Source organism: Tursiops truncatus, chromosome 7 (genome assembly GCF_011762595.2).
Source record: "Tursiops truncatus isolate mTurTru1 chromosome 7, mTurTru1.mat.Y, whole genome shotgun sequence".
Classification (NCBI taxonomy): Eukaryota; Metazoa; Chordata; class Mammalia; order Artiodactyla; family Delphinidae; genus Tursiops; species Tursiops truncatus.
The window spans coordinates 28,289,776-28,308,983 of NC_047040.1; the positions used below are offsets into that span (position 1 = coordinate 28,289,776).

The 19,208-nt window shown below is 43.6% G+C and overlaps 1 protein-coding gene across 1 annotated transcript in view; it reads left to right on the forward strand.

Annotated features, from left to right (window-relative positions):
- Nucleotides 1-7,254, forward strand: part of PLEKHM3 (pleckstrin homology domain containing M3) — a 217,240-nt gene extending 209,986 nt beyond the window's left edge. The window contains exon 8 of the mRNA XM_073807337.1: nt 5,990-7,254. Coding sequence (XP_073663438.1) covers nt 5,990-6,146 — 157 coding nt within the window. The 3' untranslated portion in view covers nt 6,147-7,254. The remainder of the gene's footprint in view (nt 1-5,989) is intronic.
- Nucleotides 7,255-19,208: the final 11,954 nt, after the last annotated feature.

The window sequence follows — 19,208 nt, forward strand, 5'->3', positions numbered from 1 at the left end:
GGACCAGGGCTTGAACCCGTGTCGCCTGCATTGGCAGGTGGATTCTTAACCACTGCACCACCAGGGAAGTCCACGTGTCTGGCTTCTTTCACTCATCATAATGTCTGAGAGATTCATCTGTGTGGTCACATTTATCAGTAATTTATTCCTTTTTATTGGTGAGTAATATTCCATGGCATAAACCACACTTCATGTAGCCATCTGTCAATGGACACCTGGGTTGTTGTTTTCAGTTTTTGATTATTATGAATAAAGGCACAAAAAAAATTCACATCCAAGCCTTTTTGAGGGCATGTTTTCTGTCTCTTAGGCAAATACCTAGGAGTGGAATTGCTGGATTAAAGTTGACTGCTTTATGCATTCCTCCTCAGGGACTCATAGGCCACTGCCAGGATGAAATGGAGGCAAAGAGAGCTGGGGGGAAAATGTAAATCTGAAACGAGGAGGCTGTGGCATTTTAAGGCAGAAGATACCATAGACGGTGATTTGGGAGACCTCAGCCTCAAACTGGCTCTTTGTCTTTGGGCAAATCAATTACTCAGGGGGAATTCCCTGGCGGTCCAGTGGTTAGGACTCCACACTTCCACTGCAGGGGTCACAGGTTTGACCCCTGGTTGGGGAACTAAGATCCCGCCTGCCGCACAGCACGGCCAAAAATAAAGAAATAATTAATTCCTCAGGGTTCCAACTTTCTCATCTGGAAAAGAGGAGCAGTAATGTTAGAGATGGACGGTAGGAGCAGACGTTTTCAGGTAGACATACCAAGAATGTGGGGAGGGGTCATTATCAGACCTCTTACCCTCTGAGGTGGGAAAACATGGTCAGCGTCTCCAACACTGAGCATAAGTGAGGAACAGATGCTTTTCATCATGGCTTTCTGGAGGTGGCCAGGGAAGAAATGAATGAGTGATGAATCCAGCTCTGTGGGGTCTCCAGCGCACAGCTTGCCAGAGCCAGTTTCCTATCTTCTGCACCTCTTTTTCCTTCCTTGGCAACCCAGCAGAGCAGGGGATCCAAGCCCAGATTTCACATGCAAATATCTAAATTCTCCAGGGGATGAACTTGGTGCTGGAGTGGGGCGTGCTGTGTGGATGGTCGAGGAAGGCTCAGGGATGCCCTTTAGTGCTTGTCGAGGAGAGCACTGCCAGTGAGACTTCAGCCCTGGACCCCAGGCAGGCAGCACAGGAGAAGCTGTGAGAGGATCCCTGGTGGGTCATTGATCACTATCTCCCAGGTCCTGTAGTTACTCTTGCACATGTTTGGTCTTCCCTGCTGCACTATGATCTCCTAGAGGTCCAGAGAGCTGTGTTTGCCTTTCATATCTCGTCAAGTTCCCTGGAAATAGTGAGGGTCCACTGACTATTGAATAAGTGAGTGAACCATCCTTTGGCCGAGGCAACATTTTTCAAGCCATGCATGATGGCTGCCCTGCCCAGGTGAGCTAATGCTGGGAACGTTATTTCCCGAGTGTTAGATTTTCCTACCACCCATTCCAATATAAGTCTCAAAGTTCTAAGTCCCTTCCATGAAAATCTCCCCTTTGTTTATAGGCAGGAATATTTTCCCTCTGTGTTCCTGCCTCTGGCAAGATCTTAAACATCATCAGGGCAGAAAAGTACACACTCAAATCAGAACTTTGGGCAGGAGGGTGGGGAAAAGGGAAGAGGATGTGAGCGTTAGGATTTTACAGATTTACCCACCTGGCCAGTGGTATGTCTGTGGCTCTGATCGCGGTCATTTCTCCTGGATCTATTAGCTCTTATTTTGTCAAAATGACTCGCTCTTGCTTTTCTTTCCTTGCTCCTGAAGGCATGGCCTTGGGAGGGAGCCGGTTTGGCAGCTGTGAGAAGCGCAGGAGCGGGAGGGAAGGCAGAGGCCTGATGGTAACGCCCGCCGCAGCTCCTGCGTGAATACTGAGGCCCTCTGATTACAGTCCCCAAGGAGCAATGGCACCATGGACTTAGATTTTGTTTCAAAAAAAGAAAAAATCAACCTAGCCTGAAAAGTAATCTCAGGCTCTTTGGATTGCAGTCCTGGCCAGCGCTAACCGGGGTAGCCTGGACAAGCCACTTCACGTCCAGGCGCCGCAGGGAGCTTTCCTTCAGAAACCCGAGGAGAGCAGCACGATGACACAGATGGAGAAGTTTGTCCTCAGAGGTCACAGTGAGAGGCACTGAGGACTGAGGTTTAGGGCCGCAGAGAGAAGCAACTCGTGAAACCCTGCACTCAGCTACTTCCTGTCTCTTCCCATCTTCTCTCTCACCAGCCTTCTTGTTCCCCAGCCAACTAGAACAGCCGCCTGGCCACACACACACACACACACACACACACACACACACACACACACACGCACCCACGCAGTGATTTCCCACTGGGCTCCAGGTGCACTTGGTCTGGAATGCTCTTCCCTCACCCCTGCAGGGTTGAAGGCTTCCCAGCCAGGCCCTGGAGCTCCAGGGTGAACAGGGTGTAGACAGGCCTGGGGTGGAAGGCCAGCCCCACTCACTACTAGGCCTATGTGATCTGAGCGAGTTACTTAATCTTACTTTCCCTGTGTGTGAATGGAGCCAGTATTACCTTCCTTTAAGGGGTATTGTGAGGGCTAAATTAGAGGGTATGTATTTAGCATACTGCCAGCACCTAATAGGCACTCAAATAAATATTTAAGTGAATAACCGTACAGAATGACCCATGGGTGTCTGGGGAGCCCTGAAGTCTTGGATATGAAGAGGATCTGAGATCATGAGCTCTGTGAACTTAGGAACCACGTCTGTCTTATTTACCTGACACGGTGCCTGGCATACAGCTGGCACTTGATTGGTGCTCGTCCAATGAGGTATTACATGGGGAAAGCCGTGAAGGGCAAACTAAAAAATCCGGGGATTACTTTGTGTTTTTACTTAACTAACATTTATTAAGTGCCGACTATATGCCAGGCAGCTTCTGGGGGAAAAGAAGCCAGGCTCTGCCCAGAAAAGCCAGGGCTTAGGATCCAGTTGGTGGCAGGAGCAGGGATGAGCGTTGGATGAGCTGGAGAAGAAGGATGAAGGAGGCTGGGGGATGGGAGGCTGGCCTGCCAGGGCCCAGCAGGGCTGTGAGTGTGCCAGAGGCGCTGGTGTGGGAGATAAAAAGGGGAGAACACTTAGCAGGTGAGGGGACAGGCAAGACCTAGGGTGAAGTCAAATTTTTTTTTTTTTGGCGGTACGCGGGCCTCTCACTGTTGTGGCCTCTCCCGTCGCGGAGCACAGGCTCCGGACGCGCAGGCTCAGCGGCCATGGCTTACGGGCCCAGCCTCTCCGCGGCATGTGGGATCTTCCCGGACCGGGGCACGAACCCGTGTCCCCTGCATCGGCAGGCGAACTCTCAACCACTGAGCCACCAGGGAAGCCTGAAGTCAAATTTTTGTAGTCATATTTACTCTCCCTGTACTTGGCCATGGGAAAGTGAGACCTCATTTGCCCCATAGTGACAGATTGCTTGACCTGGGGGGAGGACGCCTCCTCTCCTCCCAGAAAGGCAGCAGGTTTGGTGCCAGAGACTCCCACGGACCGGAATTCCAGAAGCTTATCTGAACCTGGAAAGCAGGGGACTTCCCATTGCCCCCGGGAAAAGGCAGCAATCAACCCCACCTTAACTAGAAACTCTGTCCTGCTCACAGCAAATGTAGAGAACAATTTCCCAGCATAACACAAAATGCCATAGTCTGAGACCCAAGGCCTGGAGACTTTCTGAGAGGGATAGGAGTTTGGGCTGAGTTCAGGAGGCGCTTAACTGATTATTAAGCAAACACCTTTCACTATACTAACTCAGAGTGTTTCCATCTGTGCCTCCTTAATGTGCAATTAACTGTTCCCACTTTATTCCATATAATTTCTCCCCCTCCGTCTCTCTGTCTCTGTCTCTTTCTCTCTTTGCCTCTCTCTCTCTCTCTATCAATCGTGTGAGATTTGTATTTATCCATTCATTTAGTAGTTAATTATCCATTGAGTGCCAACACGCTGGAGATGAAAACAAGTTAGAATTCCGGCTCTCTAGCTTGTCAATAGTTATTAAAAAGTTAAATGTCATCACAGTCTTTGATTCAGCAGCTCAGCTCCCAAGAATATATTTTAAAGACATATACCCACAGGTGTCAACACTTATATGTAAAAAGATAATCCCTGAACCATTTGAAATAACAACTCAACATTAGGAACGATGCAAACACCCAGTAGTAGGGAACTGATAAAATAGATGGTGAGAAATCTAAACAATGAAATACAGTAACTGTCAAAAAAAAAAAAAGGATACATTTTATGGAATGAGAAGGAAAGATGGCCAAGAAAGATTATTCAGTAAAGAAGCATGTATATTATATACCACTTTTGCTTTTTAAAATTTCTGTACTTATACGTATACAAAGTTTCTCTAGATTCTACAGCTCAGCTGTTCAACCTGTAGCCAGTAGCCACATGTGGCTATTAAACACTTGAAATGAGGCTAATCTGAATTAACCTAGCGGTGCAAAATTCACAGCCAATTTCAAACACTTAGTATGAAAACAAGAATGCAAACTATTTCAATAATTATTTATTTTGATTACATGTTGAAATGATAACATTGGGATATATGGAATTAAATAAAACATAATATTGAAACTGATTTTAGTTTTTAAAAACACTGGATTTTTTTTAGTGTATTTACAAGAAAACGTAACATTACATGTGCGGTTCACATTATACTTCTATTAGACATCAAGCACTATTTCTAGGTCAGGAGCCGGCAAACAATGGTCTCAGGGCCAAATTGGGCTGAAGCCTGTTTTTGCAAATCAAGCATTATTGGAACACAGCCATGCCCATTTGTTTAGGTGTTGTCTATGGCTACTTCCCTGCTATAAAGACAAAGGTGAGTAGTTGTAACAGAGACCATATGTCTGTAAAGCCAAAAATATTTACTATCTGGCCCATAACAGAAAAGGGGCCTCAAAGTTGCCCCAACATTTATTTTACAGGAATCTATAGAAACCACAACCTACAGTGATTATCTTTAGGGGCTGAGATGAAGCAGATTTTTAGATTTGTTTTCTGGTATGAATGTATTATTTTTATCAGCGGAGGAGAAAAACAATTAAAATAACTTCAAAAACCTTCTTTCGAGGGGTGCACATTCTAGTAGGGGGTCAAGCAAGTAAATAACTAAAGAGTCAAGGGAAACTACAAGGTCACTGTTAGATGTTGGAATGTCAAGTGGACAATAACAATAATAATCACCAGTGATTACTCAACACCTAGTAGGTGTTGGCCACCATGTGCAAAGTAAGGCTTTCTATATCTTATTTCATTTTATCATAACATCCTCGTTTTACAGTTGAGGAAACTGAAGGCTGGAGACATAAATAACTTGCTCATGAGACAAGTGCAAGCTGTTAACCACACTGGACTCTTCCAGGGAGCCAGCCTGGAGAAACGATCTGGGTGACCTCTATTATCGCTCTCCTTGACTCTATTTATTTCTCTAACTAACATTTTCATCTGCTTTCCTATTAATAGGCTTGAGCCTGAGGAAGGCAGTGTGGGTGTTCTTCTTCTCTGGGATGTGCTAAATGCCTTTAAGAATCTCTTCATTATAAGCATTAACCTGCTGGTAAAATTCTGCAACTATTCAAAAGCAAAAAGTATCTTTCCCGTTCCAAGCACCCTCCTTCCCCACATCCCCTGTGCCCTAGCTGGAGGGTGGCCTCTCAGACTTCATACTTAAAGCATATATAATGCTTTTAGCAGAAGCAGTGCATAATGATACTGTCAGGAGAACTGCTTTTATCGCTTAACACTAGAGCATGGACCCCTTTACATGATAGCGCTCATAATCTACTTAGGTTTTTGTTTTTTAATAGTGGCATGTTATTTTCATAACCCCTTTTTAAATGAAAGCCTCAATGAAAGTTCTGGCCGAATACTAGAAAAATAACTTTTAAGAATCACTTTTACCCTGTAACCTCTGTTTTCAGGGAATGGATTTATGTGTATGATTTCTCCATGGACACAGCAGCAGGCTGGGTACAGCTCTGGATGTGTTGGAAGACAGGCTCCACATCAGTTTTCAGTCTGCAGCAGCAGCCTGCCGACGAAGAGATGCGACGGAACACAATTGTCTTTGGCTGTTGATGTACTTACACAATCAACAGTGTCATCATACACCTGTAAAACCCAACATAATAACTGTCACAGTAATTATGACTTGGCAGGGGAATGTCAAAGTCATGTCCAGGCAGGGTAGGCTGAAGAATAATGCCTTAGTGTCTGCCTCTCTTTTTCTACTTTTCCAGCCACTGAGCTAGCTTAGGCCCCCTTCACCTTGTCCCTGGACTCCTATCCAAGTCTCCAGGAGTCTCCTAACCTCAGACCTCCTCTGCTACAATCCACTTGTCACACGGTGGCCAGATTACACTCCCCCAAACACTGCCCTGGCCCAAATACCTGAACTAAATTCCAGATCTTTATCTTGGCATCCTAGTTCCTCCTCAGGGTTGCCCCAAGCTATTATTCTGATTTTAGCACTGAGTCGCTCTCTAAACCCATCTCCTCGCCTCTAGCCAAAGTGGTCCTCTTTGCCCCCAACTCACCGTGCTCATTCCAGACCCTGCCTCTGCTGAGTTTCCTGCCTAGCTCCCACAGTCCTCTCGTTCTATCTAAATCCTTCCTGAACTCAAATGAACTTCTCCTGAAGACTCCTGATTCCCTCAAGCCCAAATGTTTCCCTTGTCCCAACATAAGGATGATTCCATGTTCATTCTCTGATCATGGGATGGTTTCAATTGTTATCTTTTATACATAAAGATCATGTACCCCCCCAAATAGACTGTACTAGATCAAAGTACATATCATTTGATATCTTTCTCATATCATTTATATCTTCTATAGAACATATCGCAGCACATTTCATATGATACATAGTCAGTAAAAGTCAGTACAGATCGATTAAGAGGAAACTCACTACCTCTGATCCAGTAAGTCAAGCTATGTGATCTTCTCTTCCTGGAATTGCAGAGACTCCGTCCGTCCTCTCCATGGGCACTATGATACCACCGTCACTTAGCAGGAGAACTTGGAAATGTTCCACGTGAATACTTAAAGAGCCTTTTCCTTCCCCTCCTTCTTCTCCGCTTCTACCTTCCTCATCGTTGCATGCTAGTCTGTTCTAAGGGTGTACCGTAATTTATTTAACCGTTTCCTATTGATAGTCATTTACATTATTTCCAACATTTTACTGTGAATAAATGCTGCTCTGAATAATTTTGTAATCTGTGACTATTTCTGTAGAACAATTTCCTTAAGTTAAAATTGTTAAAACAAAGGCATGTTCATTTGTAGTTTGGACATATATTTTCAAATTGCTCTCCTTGAGGGGATATAACAATCTACACTCCCACCTATAAAGTTTGAGAGATAGTCGTTGTATTTAATGTTTGCAAAATATTCTGTTGAACAGAAGACCCATACTTGATTAAGCCATGCCCTTATTTCTGTATCTTTAAGCTCTGTCCCTATTCAATAGAGAGACCTACTTCCATAGCCCTAGGAATCAAGAACTTGATCCTTTGACTTATAAATCACACAGCTTCTCCACAAAACCACCACAACAACAGCAACAAAAAACCCCAAGCACCCAACTCTACTTCATATGCAGGGATGTCCTCCTAAAACAATACGTAAAAATAACATTTTTGTAAATAAAATCAAACAACTAACAAGAAAAGTCAGCAGCATAATTCGGTAGAAACAATACAGATTTTAAGGTCAAAGGAGCAATTTTTTATCTTTCTAAGTTGTATGATCTTGGACAAGCCACTTAATCTCTATGAGCTATGATTTCCCCTCTGAAAAAGGACCTAGTATTACGTGTTTTGACATGAATGGCAATGTGCGGAAAGTGCATCTAAGCTGCGCTGACATGCAGCTGAGGAACCATGTCTTACTCACTGTTTCACCCCCTGTATCCAGAGCAGCTCCTGGGATGGAGCGTCTGCTCAATATGCAGCGGATGAATGAAGCATATTTCCACGAGTCCGCAGGATAAGTGACCTGTCCAAGGTCAGGTAACAAACGACCAAGAAAATTTAAAGGTAGCTAAGGCAGGAGTCACACAGGTATATCTGACTGTTATCTCTCTAGCTGACCAAAGACTTCATAACTGTCCTCAGCTTTGCTTTATTCCAAGTGAAGAGCTGTCAGGAAGACATCTTCTATGAGGTTTTTCAGAGTCACTCGCCTCCCTTACTTATTCATGTATCCCATACTTTCAAGACAGTGTTTTTTTCTCTAGAGAAGTGAGACTTGATTTTATATCTGGGCTCCAACTCTACCTCTTAGCCTTAGATCAAACCTGTTCTTTAAAATCATCCAATTCCCAACTCCGTGTATCTGGCCCTTTCCTTTGGGTATAATATTATATTTATACCCAAATAAAATATTCTCTGACCTCTGTCCCACCTTCCCTATCCCTTTCGTAACACCCCACCAATGAAGTTCTGGGACCCATATTAATTTTCCGATATTATCTCAAGCTTTCATGGTTTTGAGTCTGCAAGCCAGCTCTGTAATTTGATGGTAAGACCCAGAAAATTTAAATTATCTGCCCAAGTTTACAGAGTGAATGGGGGGCCTGGATGGACTTAAACTCAGGTCCTCAGGTTCCAGGTCCAGAGCTTGGTCAACAGCCTCTCCCTCATACTCACTCCCCACAATTTTACATTTGCCATGTGCTTTTGTTTCTAGTTGCTCAGGTAATCATCATAATAGTCTCAGAGGGCATGGCCTCATCGCAATTGCTGGGGGGCAAACCACCTCAAAATTCAGAGACTTAAAACAAAAAGCACTTCCTACTCTAGCTCCTGCACCTACAGTTCATGTGAAGGTTGGATAGGCAGACCTGCCCATCTTGACTGGGTTTGTTCCTGCATCTCTGGGTCAGCTAGGCGACTCTGTTCTAGGCTGGGCTGGGCTGGGGCAGCTTCCTTGGGGCAACTCTGCCCCATGTATCTCTCACCCCGCTCCTGGGGCCAGTGGGCCAGCCCAGGCATGCTCTTCTCATGGAAATAGTAAAGATGCAAGAGACTACGTCCAATGACACAAGCACGCTTTCAAGCCTCTCCTAATATCCTATTGACCAAAGCAGGTGTTACAGTCAGAATCAGTGGTTTGGAGACGACACTTATCTCTTTATGGGAAGAACTACAAAGTCACATGGCAGAGGGTAGAGATATAGGGAGGGATGAAGATTGGGGGCATTAATACAATGTACCAGCTCTCAAATATCAAGCCATCCTAGGTTAAGCTAATTTTTCTTCACACCTCCAAGCACAGGCCAATGCTCTAAAGCATGGTCTCTCCTTCTCATAGGTATCAGAGCACATGCGTGTAGCAAGAACGGGTTATGACGGCATTTCCTTTCCTGGTAACTTCAGCACAAGGCCACACTTTGGCCTGAGGCAGCAGGGTAAACAGAGTATGAGGGTGACAAGCCGGCACTGGCTCCAACCTCCTGGCTCTGTATCTAGCTGCGCCCACCCTAATGGCTTCTTAGAATGTGATTCACTGCTCTAGGAAGAGAAAAGTAATTGACAGTATAATTTAGATTGGGAAAATTGCTCTGAAAAAAAAATTAGAGAGCAACAGACCAAACACTCTGGCTGGAAGGGAGTTTTATACCAAAAATCCAGGGAAAGTGAACAAAGCAGGAAAAGTGATGTGGCGAAATGGAAGGGTAGGTGGGCACCCTACAGAGGCAGAAGCGAGAGGCGGGGGAGAGATCTAAAATCAGGAAGAACAATGAACCATACAAAGAAAGTCCGAAATAATTACAGAGGAGAAATATGGAAAAGCAACAAGCCTCACGGTTTCTGTGATTTGTTTTGATTTCTGGAAGGGCTCAAGAAGGAAGACTTCCACATGTAATACCAAGTTTTTAAGGAAAACGTCTCCAAGAGATTTCTTGCACACTCTACACTTTCCGTTGCCAGAATAAATACACTAGGAAGCTGATCACCTACGACATGAAATCCAAACAAACTGAACAAACTCAGGGAAACCTGAGAAGATCCAATTTCCCACTCAGATAACTTTGTGATCATCAGTTCTCTGTCTGGTTTAGATTAGAAGCTCACTATACAGAGACCTTCATAATTATACAAATAACAATATTCACATGTGAATATGCTGCGAATGTTAAATTAAATAATAATAGTAATGTCACTAGCCACAAAGTTGTACTGACTAAGGCCACACACGTGTGCATCTGTGGGTTAGGAGAATAGCTCAGTGCCCTTAGCTGCCCGATGAAAGCCTTACCTAGCCTCTCCCCCAGGAGTGTTTGGACTTTCTCTAATTTTCTCTCATTCAGCTTGTTAAACCATCCTAAATCTTTTTTTCTTGGCCCATTTCCTCACCTGGGAAAGAAGGAAATAAAAATACATGACTATCGGGCTTCCCTGGTGGCACAGTGGTTGAGAGTCCGCCTGCCGATGCAGGGGACACGGGTTCGTGCCCTGGTCCGGGAAGATCCCACATGCCGCGGAGCGGCTGCGCCCATGAGCCATGGCCGCTGAGCCTGTGCGTCCGGAGCCTGTGCTCCGCAACGGGAGAGGCCACAACAGTGAGAGGCCCGCATACCGCAAAAACAGCAACAACAACAAAAATACATGACCGTCAAGGTCCACTTCAGCACACATAGGTAATGCTGTGATTTTTCTCCACCGCCATCCCAGCTCATTCCACTGTACATTGAAAGAATGAAATCAGTGTGGCATTAATCTTTGTCCAGGTATTTAGTAGCAGAAGTCAGTTGACACACATATCTAAAATAAAAACCATGATTGACATAAAAAAATAATAATAAAATAAAATTAAAACCTCCATGGTGGTACAGCATGAAAAATCTCTTCAGCTTAAGCTGTCCCAGGTACAAACTTTGTACCCTTGGGCAAGTTACCACATCTCTTTACGCCTAGCTTTCCTCATCTGCAACGTGGAGGAAAGAAGAAAACCTACTAGTATTGGGTGTTATGAGGTGTGACGACGGAATGAGGTCACGCACAAGGCATTAATGAGGGACTTGATCCGCAGACAGCACTCCATACATGTTTTTATTATTATCAGCAAATGTGATTTTGGCACCCCTTGGGATGGCTGGTGTTCTTTCACTAAGGTGTGAATGCTGAGAAAAGTTGTTTATAAATGAAAGATCTTGTTTAAAAAAACAAAACTTTTTCATCCTTATTGACTTGCTAATGTGAAATAAGACTTATGCATGCAACACAGGAAGTAGCAGCCTGGGTTGAGGCATAAATGTAGCCTGGGTTTCTTCTTATTTTCTTTCATTTTGGTTTATCTGTTTCTATGCATTTAGTTTGGTTCATCCTACTTCTCTACTTTCTACCAGTGAGACAGTGGCTCTCAATGGTGACTGCACACTAGAATCATTCGGGAGCTTTGAAAATCTCTATACTCGAACTATCTACGCTGTTAGAAGTTAGAGTAGTGGCTGGGGGGTGGGAGGAAAGGGGAGCGGCTAAAAGGAAGCATGATGCCAACTTCTAGGGTGCTCGTGAAGCTCTGATTCTTGAGCTGGGTTGTGGTTACACAGGTACCTTCAGTTTTTAAAAATTAATTGTGATGTATACTTAGGTATGTTCACGTTTCTATGTGTATAATATACTTCAATAAAAAGTTAAACACAAATCCCTATGCTGAAGTTGCACTGAAGAACAATTAAATCAAAATCTTTATGGGTGGGACCCTGGTGTCAACATTTCTGTAAAGCTTCCCTGGTGATTGCAACGTGTAGCCAAGCTTGAGAGCTGCTACAGAGGTTCTTCTGACCACAGTGGGCCCGGATCTCAGAAGTGGCATTCAAGCCAATTGCAGCAAGCCCTTTGGAGCAGCCAGGAGTCAGTGGGACTGACCTGGTATTTGTTTAGGCAGGTCCCAAATCCTGGTGGTATTACTGGGGCAAGAGCTTTGGACCTGGATAGAAATCTAGGTTTAACATCCGGCTGTCATTCTGGACATTGAGACTTTGGGCTAGTCACATAGATAACGTCACAGAATTGCTGCTTCCTCATCTGTTAACTGGAGCTCACGCTAGGACTCCTCCTTACCTTGGGTGGCTGTTCCTTCCCATACATCAAGGGCTCCATAAGTGAGCTATTATTATAAGATGTTGCGAATTTGCTAGTGACCCACAAGAAGCCACTTTGTCTTTGCCTCAGAGATCCTGCAGAGCTGCTCGGCAGTATTTTTACATTGTCACTGTTATTGCTCCTACCACTCAAGAGGGTGAGTGCACCCTCTTGTACTGGACCAATAAGGAAGGAAGAGGTACTGGTTTAGGTTTTTGTTGTAATCAATGACTTGCTCATTGCACATTGATTTGCAACCGCAGACTCGAGAGCACATAGATGGGATAGCGGCTACTGCGTGGTTGCCTCTGCCCCTGCGTGGCTGCCTCTGGGTGTTCCCTTTGGTGGGGCTTAACTAAGTCAACCCAGTGTTCCATCCCTTGAGAGAAGACCCTAATTTCTCTTGTCTGCACCTTCTGCTTACCTCACCAGAGAAAACATACAGATGGCAAATAAGCATATAAAAAGATGCTTCATTTCATATGTCACTAGGGAATTGCAAATTAAAACAACAATGAGCAATTGCAACTTAAAACAACAATTAAGATAAAATTAAAACTACATGCCTATTAGAATGGCCAAAATCCAAAACACTGACAACACCAAATGTTGGCTAGGATGTAGATCAACAGAAACTCTCATTCATTGCTGGGGGGAATAGAAAATGGTACAGCTACTTTGGAAGACAGTCTGGAAGTTCCTTACGAAAGTAAACATATTCTTACCATACATTCCAGCACTCCTTGGCATTTACCCAAAGGAGTTGAAAACTTATGTCACATAAAACCCAAACACAGACATTTTTAGCAGCTTTATTCATAATTACCAAAACTTGGAAACCACCAAAATGTCCTTCAGTAGGTGAAGGGATAAATAAACTCTGGTATATCTAGATGATGGAATATTATTCAGTGCTAAAAAAGAAAAGAGCTATCAAATCATGAACAGACATGGAGCAACCATAAAATGCATACTACTAAGGGAAAGAAGCCGATCTTAAAAGGCTACTTACTCTATGATTCCAACTAAATGACAGTCTGCAAAAAGGCAAAACTGGGGATTAATGGTTGTTGGGGTTGGGAGAAGGAAGGGATTAATAGGTGGAGTATAGAGGATTTTTAGGGCAGTGAAAATATTTCTTATGATACTATAATGGTGGTTACGTTATTATACACTTGTCAAAACTCATAGAATATAGTACCAACAGTGGACCCTAATACAATCCATGGTCATTGGTGATAATGACGTTTCAATGTAGGTCCATTTATTGTAACAAATGTACCACTTTGGTGTGGGATGTTGATGATGGGGAAGGCTGTGCATGTGTGAGGGCAGGGGGAGTATATAAGAAGTCTCTGTACTTTCTACTCATTTTGCTAATGTTTTGTTATTTGTAATTTCTTCTAAAAAAAAAAGAGGATATTAAAAAAAAAAAGAAATGAGTTATCAAGCCATGAAAAGACACAAAGCGACCTTAAGTGCTTATTGCTAAATAAAAGAAGCCAATCTGAAAAGGCTACATACTGAATGCCTCCAACTATATGACATTCTGGGCAAGAAAGTAAAAAGATGTGATAGTCAGGGGTCAAGGGTCAAGGCGGGGTGAGGAAGTGATGATTAGGTGAAACACAGGAGATTTTTAAGGCAGTGAAACTACTCTGTAGGATATCGTATCGATGGATACATGACATTATTTGTCAAAACCTATGGAACTGTGTAACACAAAGAGCGAATCCTAATGCAAACTATGGACTTTAGTTAATAATGGTATATGAATATTGGTTCATCAATTGTAACCGCACTAAGGCAAGATGTTAATAATAGGAGAAACTGTCAGTGGGAAAAGGAGAGGATATATGGAAACTCTCTGTACTATCTGCTCAATTTTCTTTTTCTAATTTTATTTTACTTTATTTCTTTATTTTTGGCTGTGTTGGGTCTTCGTTGCAGCACGCAGGCTTTCTCTAGCTGTGGTGAGCGGGCCCACTCTTCGTTGTGGTGCGCGGGCTTCTCACTGTGGTGGCTTCTCTTGTTCCAGAGCATGGGCTCTAGGCACGCAGGCTTCAGTAGTTGTGGCACGTGGGCTCAGTAGTTGTGGCTCACGGGCTCTAGAGTGCAGGCTCAGTAGTTGTGGTGCATGGGCTTAGTTGCTCCAGAGCATGTGGGATCTTCCCGGACCAGGGACTGAACCCGTGTCCCCTGCATTGGCAGGCGGATTCTTAACCACTGTGCCACCAGGGAAGCCCTATCTGCTCAATTTTCTGTAAACCTAAAACTGCTTTAAAAAATTGTTTATTAATTTTTAAAAAAGTGCAACCGATGGCTTGACCAGTTCTGTATATACCACTTTCTTAGGCAATAAATTATCTTTGCAGAGCACCTTTGGGCAACAAGCAATGATGCAGCATAGCCCACATAGACAGAAGGGTTTTGAAGCCAACAAGCCTTCAAACTCATCCCCCCACTAGAGTGTGAGCAGGAATGACAGAAGGGGGAACAGAATGTGGTGTGTGGAACACTGGGTCCCCCTTTTAGCTACAACCAAGAAGTCACTGAGCACAGGAAGGCAACCTTGCAGGGGTAGCACTGCTCTAAGAAACAAGCGACACTTCTGACTTGTTTTACCCAAATAACTTAAATAAGCAAATAATAACCAAGTGATTCATCCTACATGATCTTCAGTTTTCCCATTGATACAACTGACGGTATTATGCATTACAGATGCTGCTGTGTTGTTTTCAAGCCTTCCCTGAAAGCCTTAACAAAAACGTCAAAACATACTCACATACGATACTGATGATAAGGAAGTGGATATGTGTGATCACATATGAGATATCTTATTAAGGAAAGTGTGGAGGGCTCTTCTTTAGAATATTTTCAAAAAGCTCTTCTAAACACTAGATACACTTTTTATTACTTTTACTGCTGTTAGTCTCCTACTTGTTAACCTGAAGTTTTGTCTAAGGACCGCAGGGGTTTTCTTAACCTTACAAGTAAGTTTTTGTTAAATAGAACCTTGTCACGCCACTTGTTGCTATTGATAGACTTTGTTAACCCAGCAGTGAAAGCAATCTGTCCTCTCAATGCATGGTAGCACCTCAATAGTGGAGATTCTGTAATGAATTTTAAAATCAGAGATGAGAAGCATTTCCCCCACCCACCTGGGATTGGAAAGAGAAAATTCAGTAAGACAAAACAGGATGCAGAGATTAAGAAGTGGGTTAGAGCCCACGAAGTTCTAAGAATCACAACTGTTGAAGAAATGTTAAGCAGACCAGACAATAAGTGAAATGAGTCCAGGTTGAGTGAGATTGAATGCTTTCCCCAAGTCCCACATGGTAACTGCTTTTTTTCTTCTGTATGGAGAAAAAGAATTGGGAAGAGATTTCAGATTTCTAGAGATTCACTTTAATAGTTCCCACTGCACTGCTCACTGGGACAGTATTCTTTCTCCTCCCCAAGGTGGCCATATGCAGCAGCAGTTCACCCCATCCATTCACTCTCATCACTTAGAATGGAGTTGTCCCCATTCAAACATCGAGCAATGGCACCGTGAGAATTGATAGGCTCATGAAAGCAAGGCTGATGGGAGCCCTGGGGTGCACCCCCAAACTAAAAGGACTCAGGTTGCAAGATCTGTCACTTAACAGTCACAGCAGGATATATTTTTGGTAATTGAAACCTAATTTGGATTGTGTTTTTGGAAAATGATAACATTTGTTTCCTAAAAACTAGAAAATTTTTTAGCAGGGAGTGGTGGTTCTCTCCAACTCCACTTTGAAGCTAACATGGCAAACTGTTTAGAGTACAAACTTTTTCTTCCCATGGATTTATGTAGTAGATGTTTCAAAATGACTGGCAAATACATAGAATTCATACAAAGTTAGAGGCAAAAGGGTGCTCCAGAACCCTCTGGTTGAATCTCCTCACTCTATAGTTGAGGAAAGTGAGGTCCAGAGAGGTTAAGTGTTATGCCCAAGGGCACATAGCTGGCTCACAAGATGAGACTTGAATCCGGATTGCCCATGTACTGGCCAATGCTCTTCCCTCTCTACTGTGCTCTACTTCCCAGCACCACAAGAGGACACCTATTGCATCTTGCAGAATCTAGACTATTTTTTGAAAGCTTGGAACTAAACTTGTGACTAATTAGAATACAGTGTTCCACCACCTTTAAGTCACCAGCTAAAATCCACTGTTCCCCGTCGCAGCACGCCTGAGGCCTTCTGGGTAACCAAAGAAAGATTATTGTCTCAACTCAGTTCTCTGTGTCTAGGTACCCACAAAATGGAAATCACTTTACTTGGAGAAGAGCAAGAGGACAAGATGAGATGAAAAGGAAGCATGTTTAAAATGGATAAAAGGAGGCACTTTTTTCCCACTACATACAATTGAACTGGGGAACTCACTGCAGCAGGATATTAAGATCAATGGTGAAGATTTGTGTTTTAAAAGATTAGACATTTCACATGCATATCATCAACAGCGACACTCAATAGGATGAAAGTAAGATGGATGAAAGTTCTCAAGCTTCAGTGCATAAGTTGATCACCAACTGGGTCAGGTGAAAAGAAAAAAAGTTGTCTACTGGGTTAAAATTTCACAGAAAGGCAGATCTGGGGGGTTCCAGTCATTGCTGCTGTGCGACAAACCACTCCAAAGTAGTGGTGTGAACCAACAGGCATTTTATTATTCACACGGGTACTGTGCATCAGGAATCTGGAGAGGGCACAGCAGGGATGGCTTGCCTATGATTCATGACATCTGGGGTAGACTTGAACAACGAGGGGTGACTTGAGGTTGGGGGTTGGAATCATCTGGAAGCTTCTTTACCTAACCTGGGATGACCTGAAGGCTCACCCAGCTGGGACTGTCAAGTGGAGCATCTATATGTAGGTGTCCCAAGAGAAAGCACTTCCAAAAAACAAGTGTCCCAAGAGACCCAGGTAGAAACTACACGGCCTTTTATGACCTATCCATGGAAGTTTAAGAGCATCACTTCCAACACAGTCTATGGGTCAAAACCGTCACAAGCCCACTGAGATTCAAGAGGAGGAGACTTAGGACCTCCTACATCCCTCCCCTATGGGGAATGGCAAGATCACATTGCAGAAAAACCTGTGGGATGGGAGAGGTTTTTGCAGCCATTTTTGGAAAATGCAATCCCCCAGGGAAGGGGTGGGTGATGTGAGGTTACAAGAACACACAATCTAGTGGAGAAAACGGACATATGAACAGAGAATCACAGTACAATAAAATAAATTTCAAGGTAGTTATTTCCCCCTCTTTTACAAGAATTCTTTTTTTTTCCCTTTGATAAGAGTCATCACATTAAAATTTTTTCATTCATTTTCTGTCTTCCACTAGATTGGAATCTCCAGGCATTTAGTTTCCTACTGTAACCCCTGTGCCTAAAACACTACCAAGCCCAAAATAGGTACTCAATAAATATTTGCTGAAAGAGTATATGAGTAAAGTGCTGTAATAGAGAAGTAGTGGGAGGGCTGTGGGAGTACAGGCAATAACAAACCACTCAGCTTGATGGAAATGACATTTGAGTGGGTCTTGAATGCTCTTGAGGGATAAATAACAATTTTTCTGGTGGAAAAAAGAGGGAATAAATTTTTCTCCTTAAATCTCCTCCAGAGACTTCATTAGCCAAGTTTAAGTGGGCAGATCCTCATCCTAAGTGTACATACTGCATGTAGTAGTTACAATGCTCTTGGTTGCAAGTGCAAGAAAACAGGGACTCAAATGTATTTAAAAATAAGCAGTGTATTGTATCATATAACAGGAAGTCTGGAGGCCAACAGTTCAGGCCGCCTCAATGCCATCCTTCTTCACTGGGTCAGCTTAGCTCTTTTGTGGTTGCAAGATGGTGCCCACAGTGCTAGGCATCACAGGCAGACGAAATAATACCCAGCAGGGGAGAGGACTATTTCTCCTTTGGAGTAAGATCTTTCCCATAAGCCCCTGACAGACTTACCTCACACTGGCCCCCACACCACGCCTTATTGGCCAGAACTGTGTCCCATGCATGTATGTAACCTAAACGCTGATAAGAAGAAGGGGAGAAACACGAGCAGTTGGACTAATCACGTGGTACTCCTTGGGGCTTGATCTGAAGCTCCTGCCTCTCCTGAAGCACAGGGCTATGCAGAAAAGGGTGGATTCCCCAAGAAAACAGAACAAAACAAAACAAATAACGGGGGTTTTGTTAGGAAGGAAAAAGGGGAGATGACTCTTCGGCACGTACTCAACAGTGTTTGCAACATTAGGCTTGGAGAAGGTTAATGTTCTGTTTTCTTTGTGGATGAATATTACCTAACACTTTTATTTATTCTTTTTCATGCTTTTTGCTCCTTTCCTTTCTCCTCTGCACTAGTAGTCAGCTGAATAAATCCAGAGCTGTATCAGTAGGAAAGAGTGTCATGTGTGCAGTGTACATACGAATCTAATTAATCAAAAATATGTTGATTAGATGTGAGTGCACTTTCAGGTAAGAACCTTGATTCATATGCTTCTGATAACATAGCCATGCCCAGCTGTTCACCACTTGACTCATGCTCTTTCATGGCCTTGTACCCATTACTTGTGCTGATTCCTCTGTCTAGGAAGTCCTTCTCAATTTCCTTACCTATATTGGATACTAGGGATTGCCTCTCCAGCCTCCATTCTATCCTCCTAGTAATTTGCTTGAAGAGATTGAGAACTGCAAAACTACTTTTTTCAGACTCCCTTGCAGCTAGGGTCTTGATCTGAAGTAAGTTCAGTCAATCAGGTGCACTTGTGTAAGATTTGGAGGCAGATGCAAGGAGAAGGCATCATTCTGTTGCTGTTGCTGTTGGCCAGCAAGGTTTGAGCAATAATGTTAAGAGGCATTTAATGCTGTTGGACTCAATGTCCTGTTTCAGTGGCTAGTCACCAGTTTCATGGGTGTGAAGAGCCGTTGCTGCAGCACCATCCCCACTTCTGGAACATAGCTACTGTGGTAGGCCCTTGAGCTCAATAGCCCAGGGGTACCCCCCTGACTTCTGCCCCTCCAGCTCAT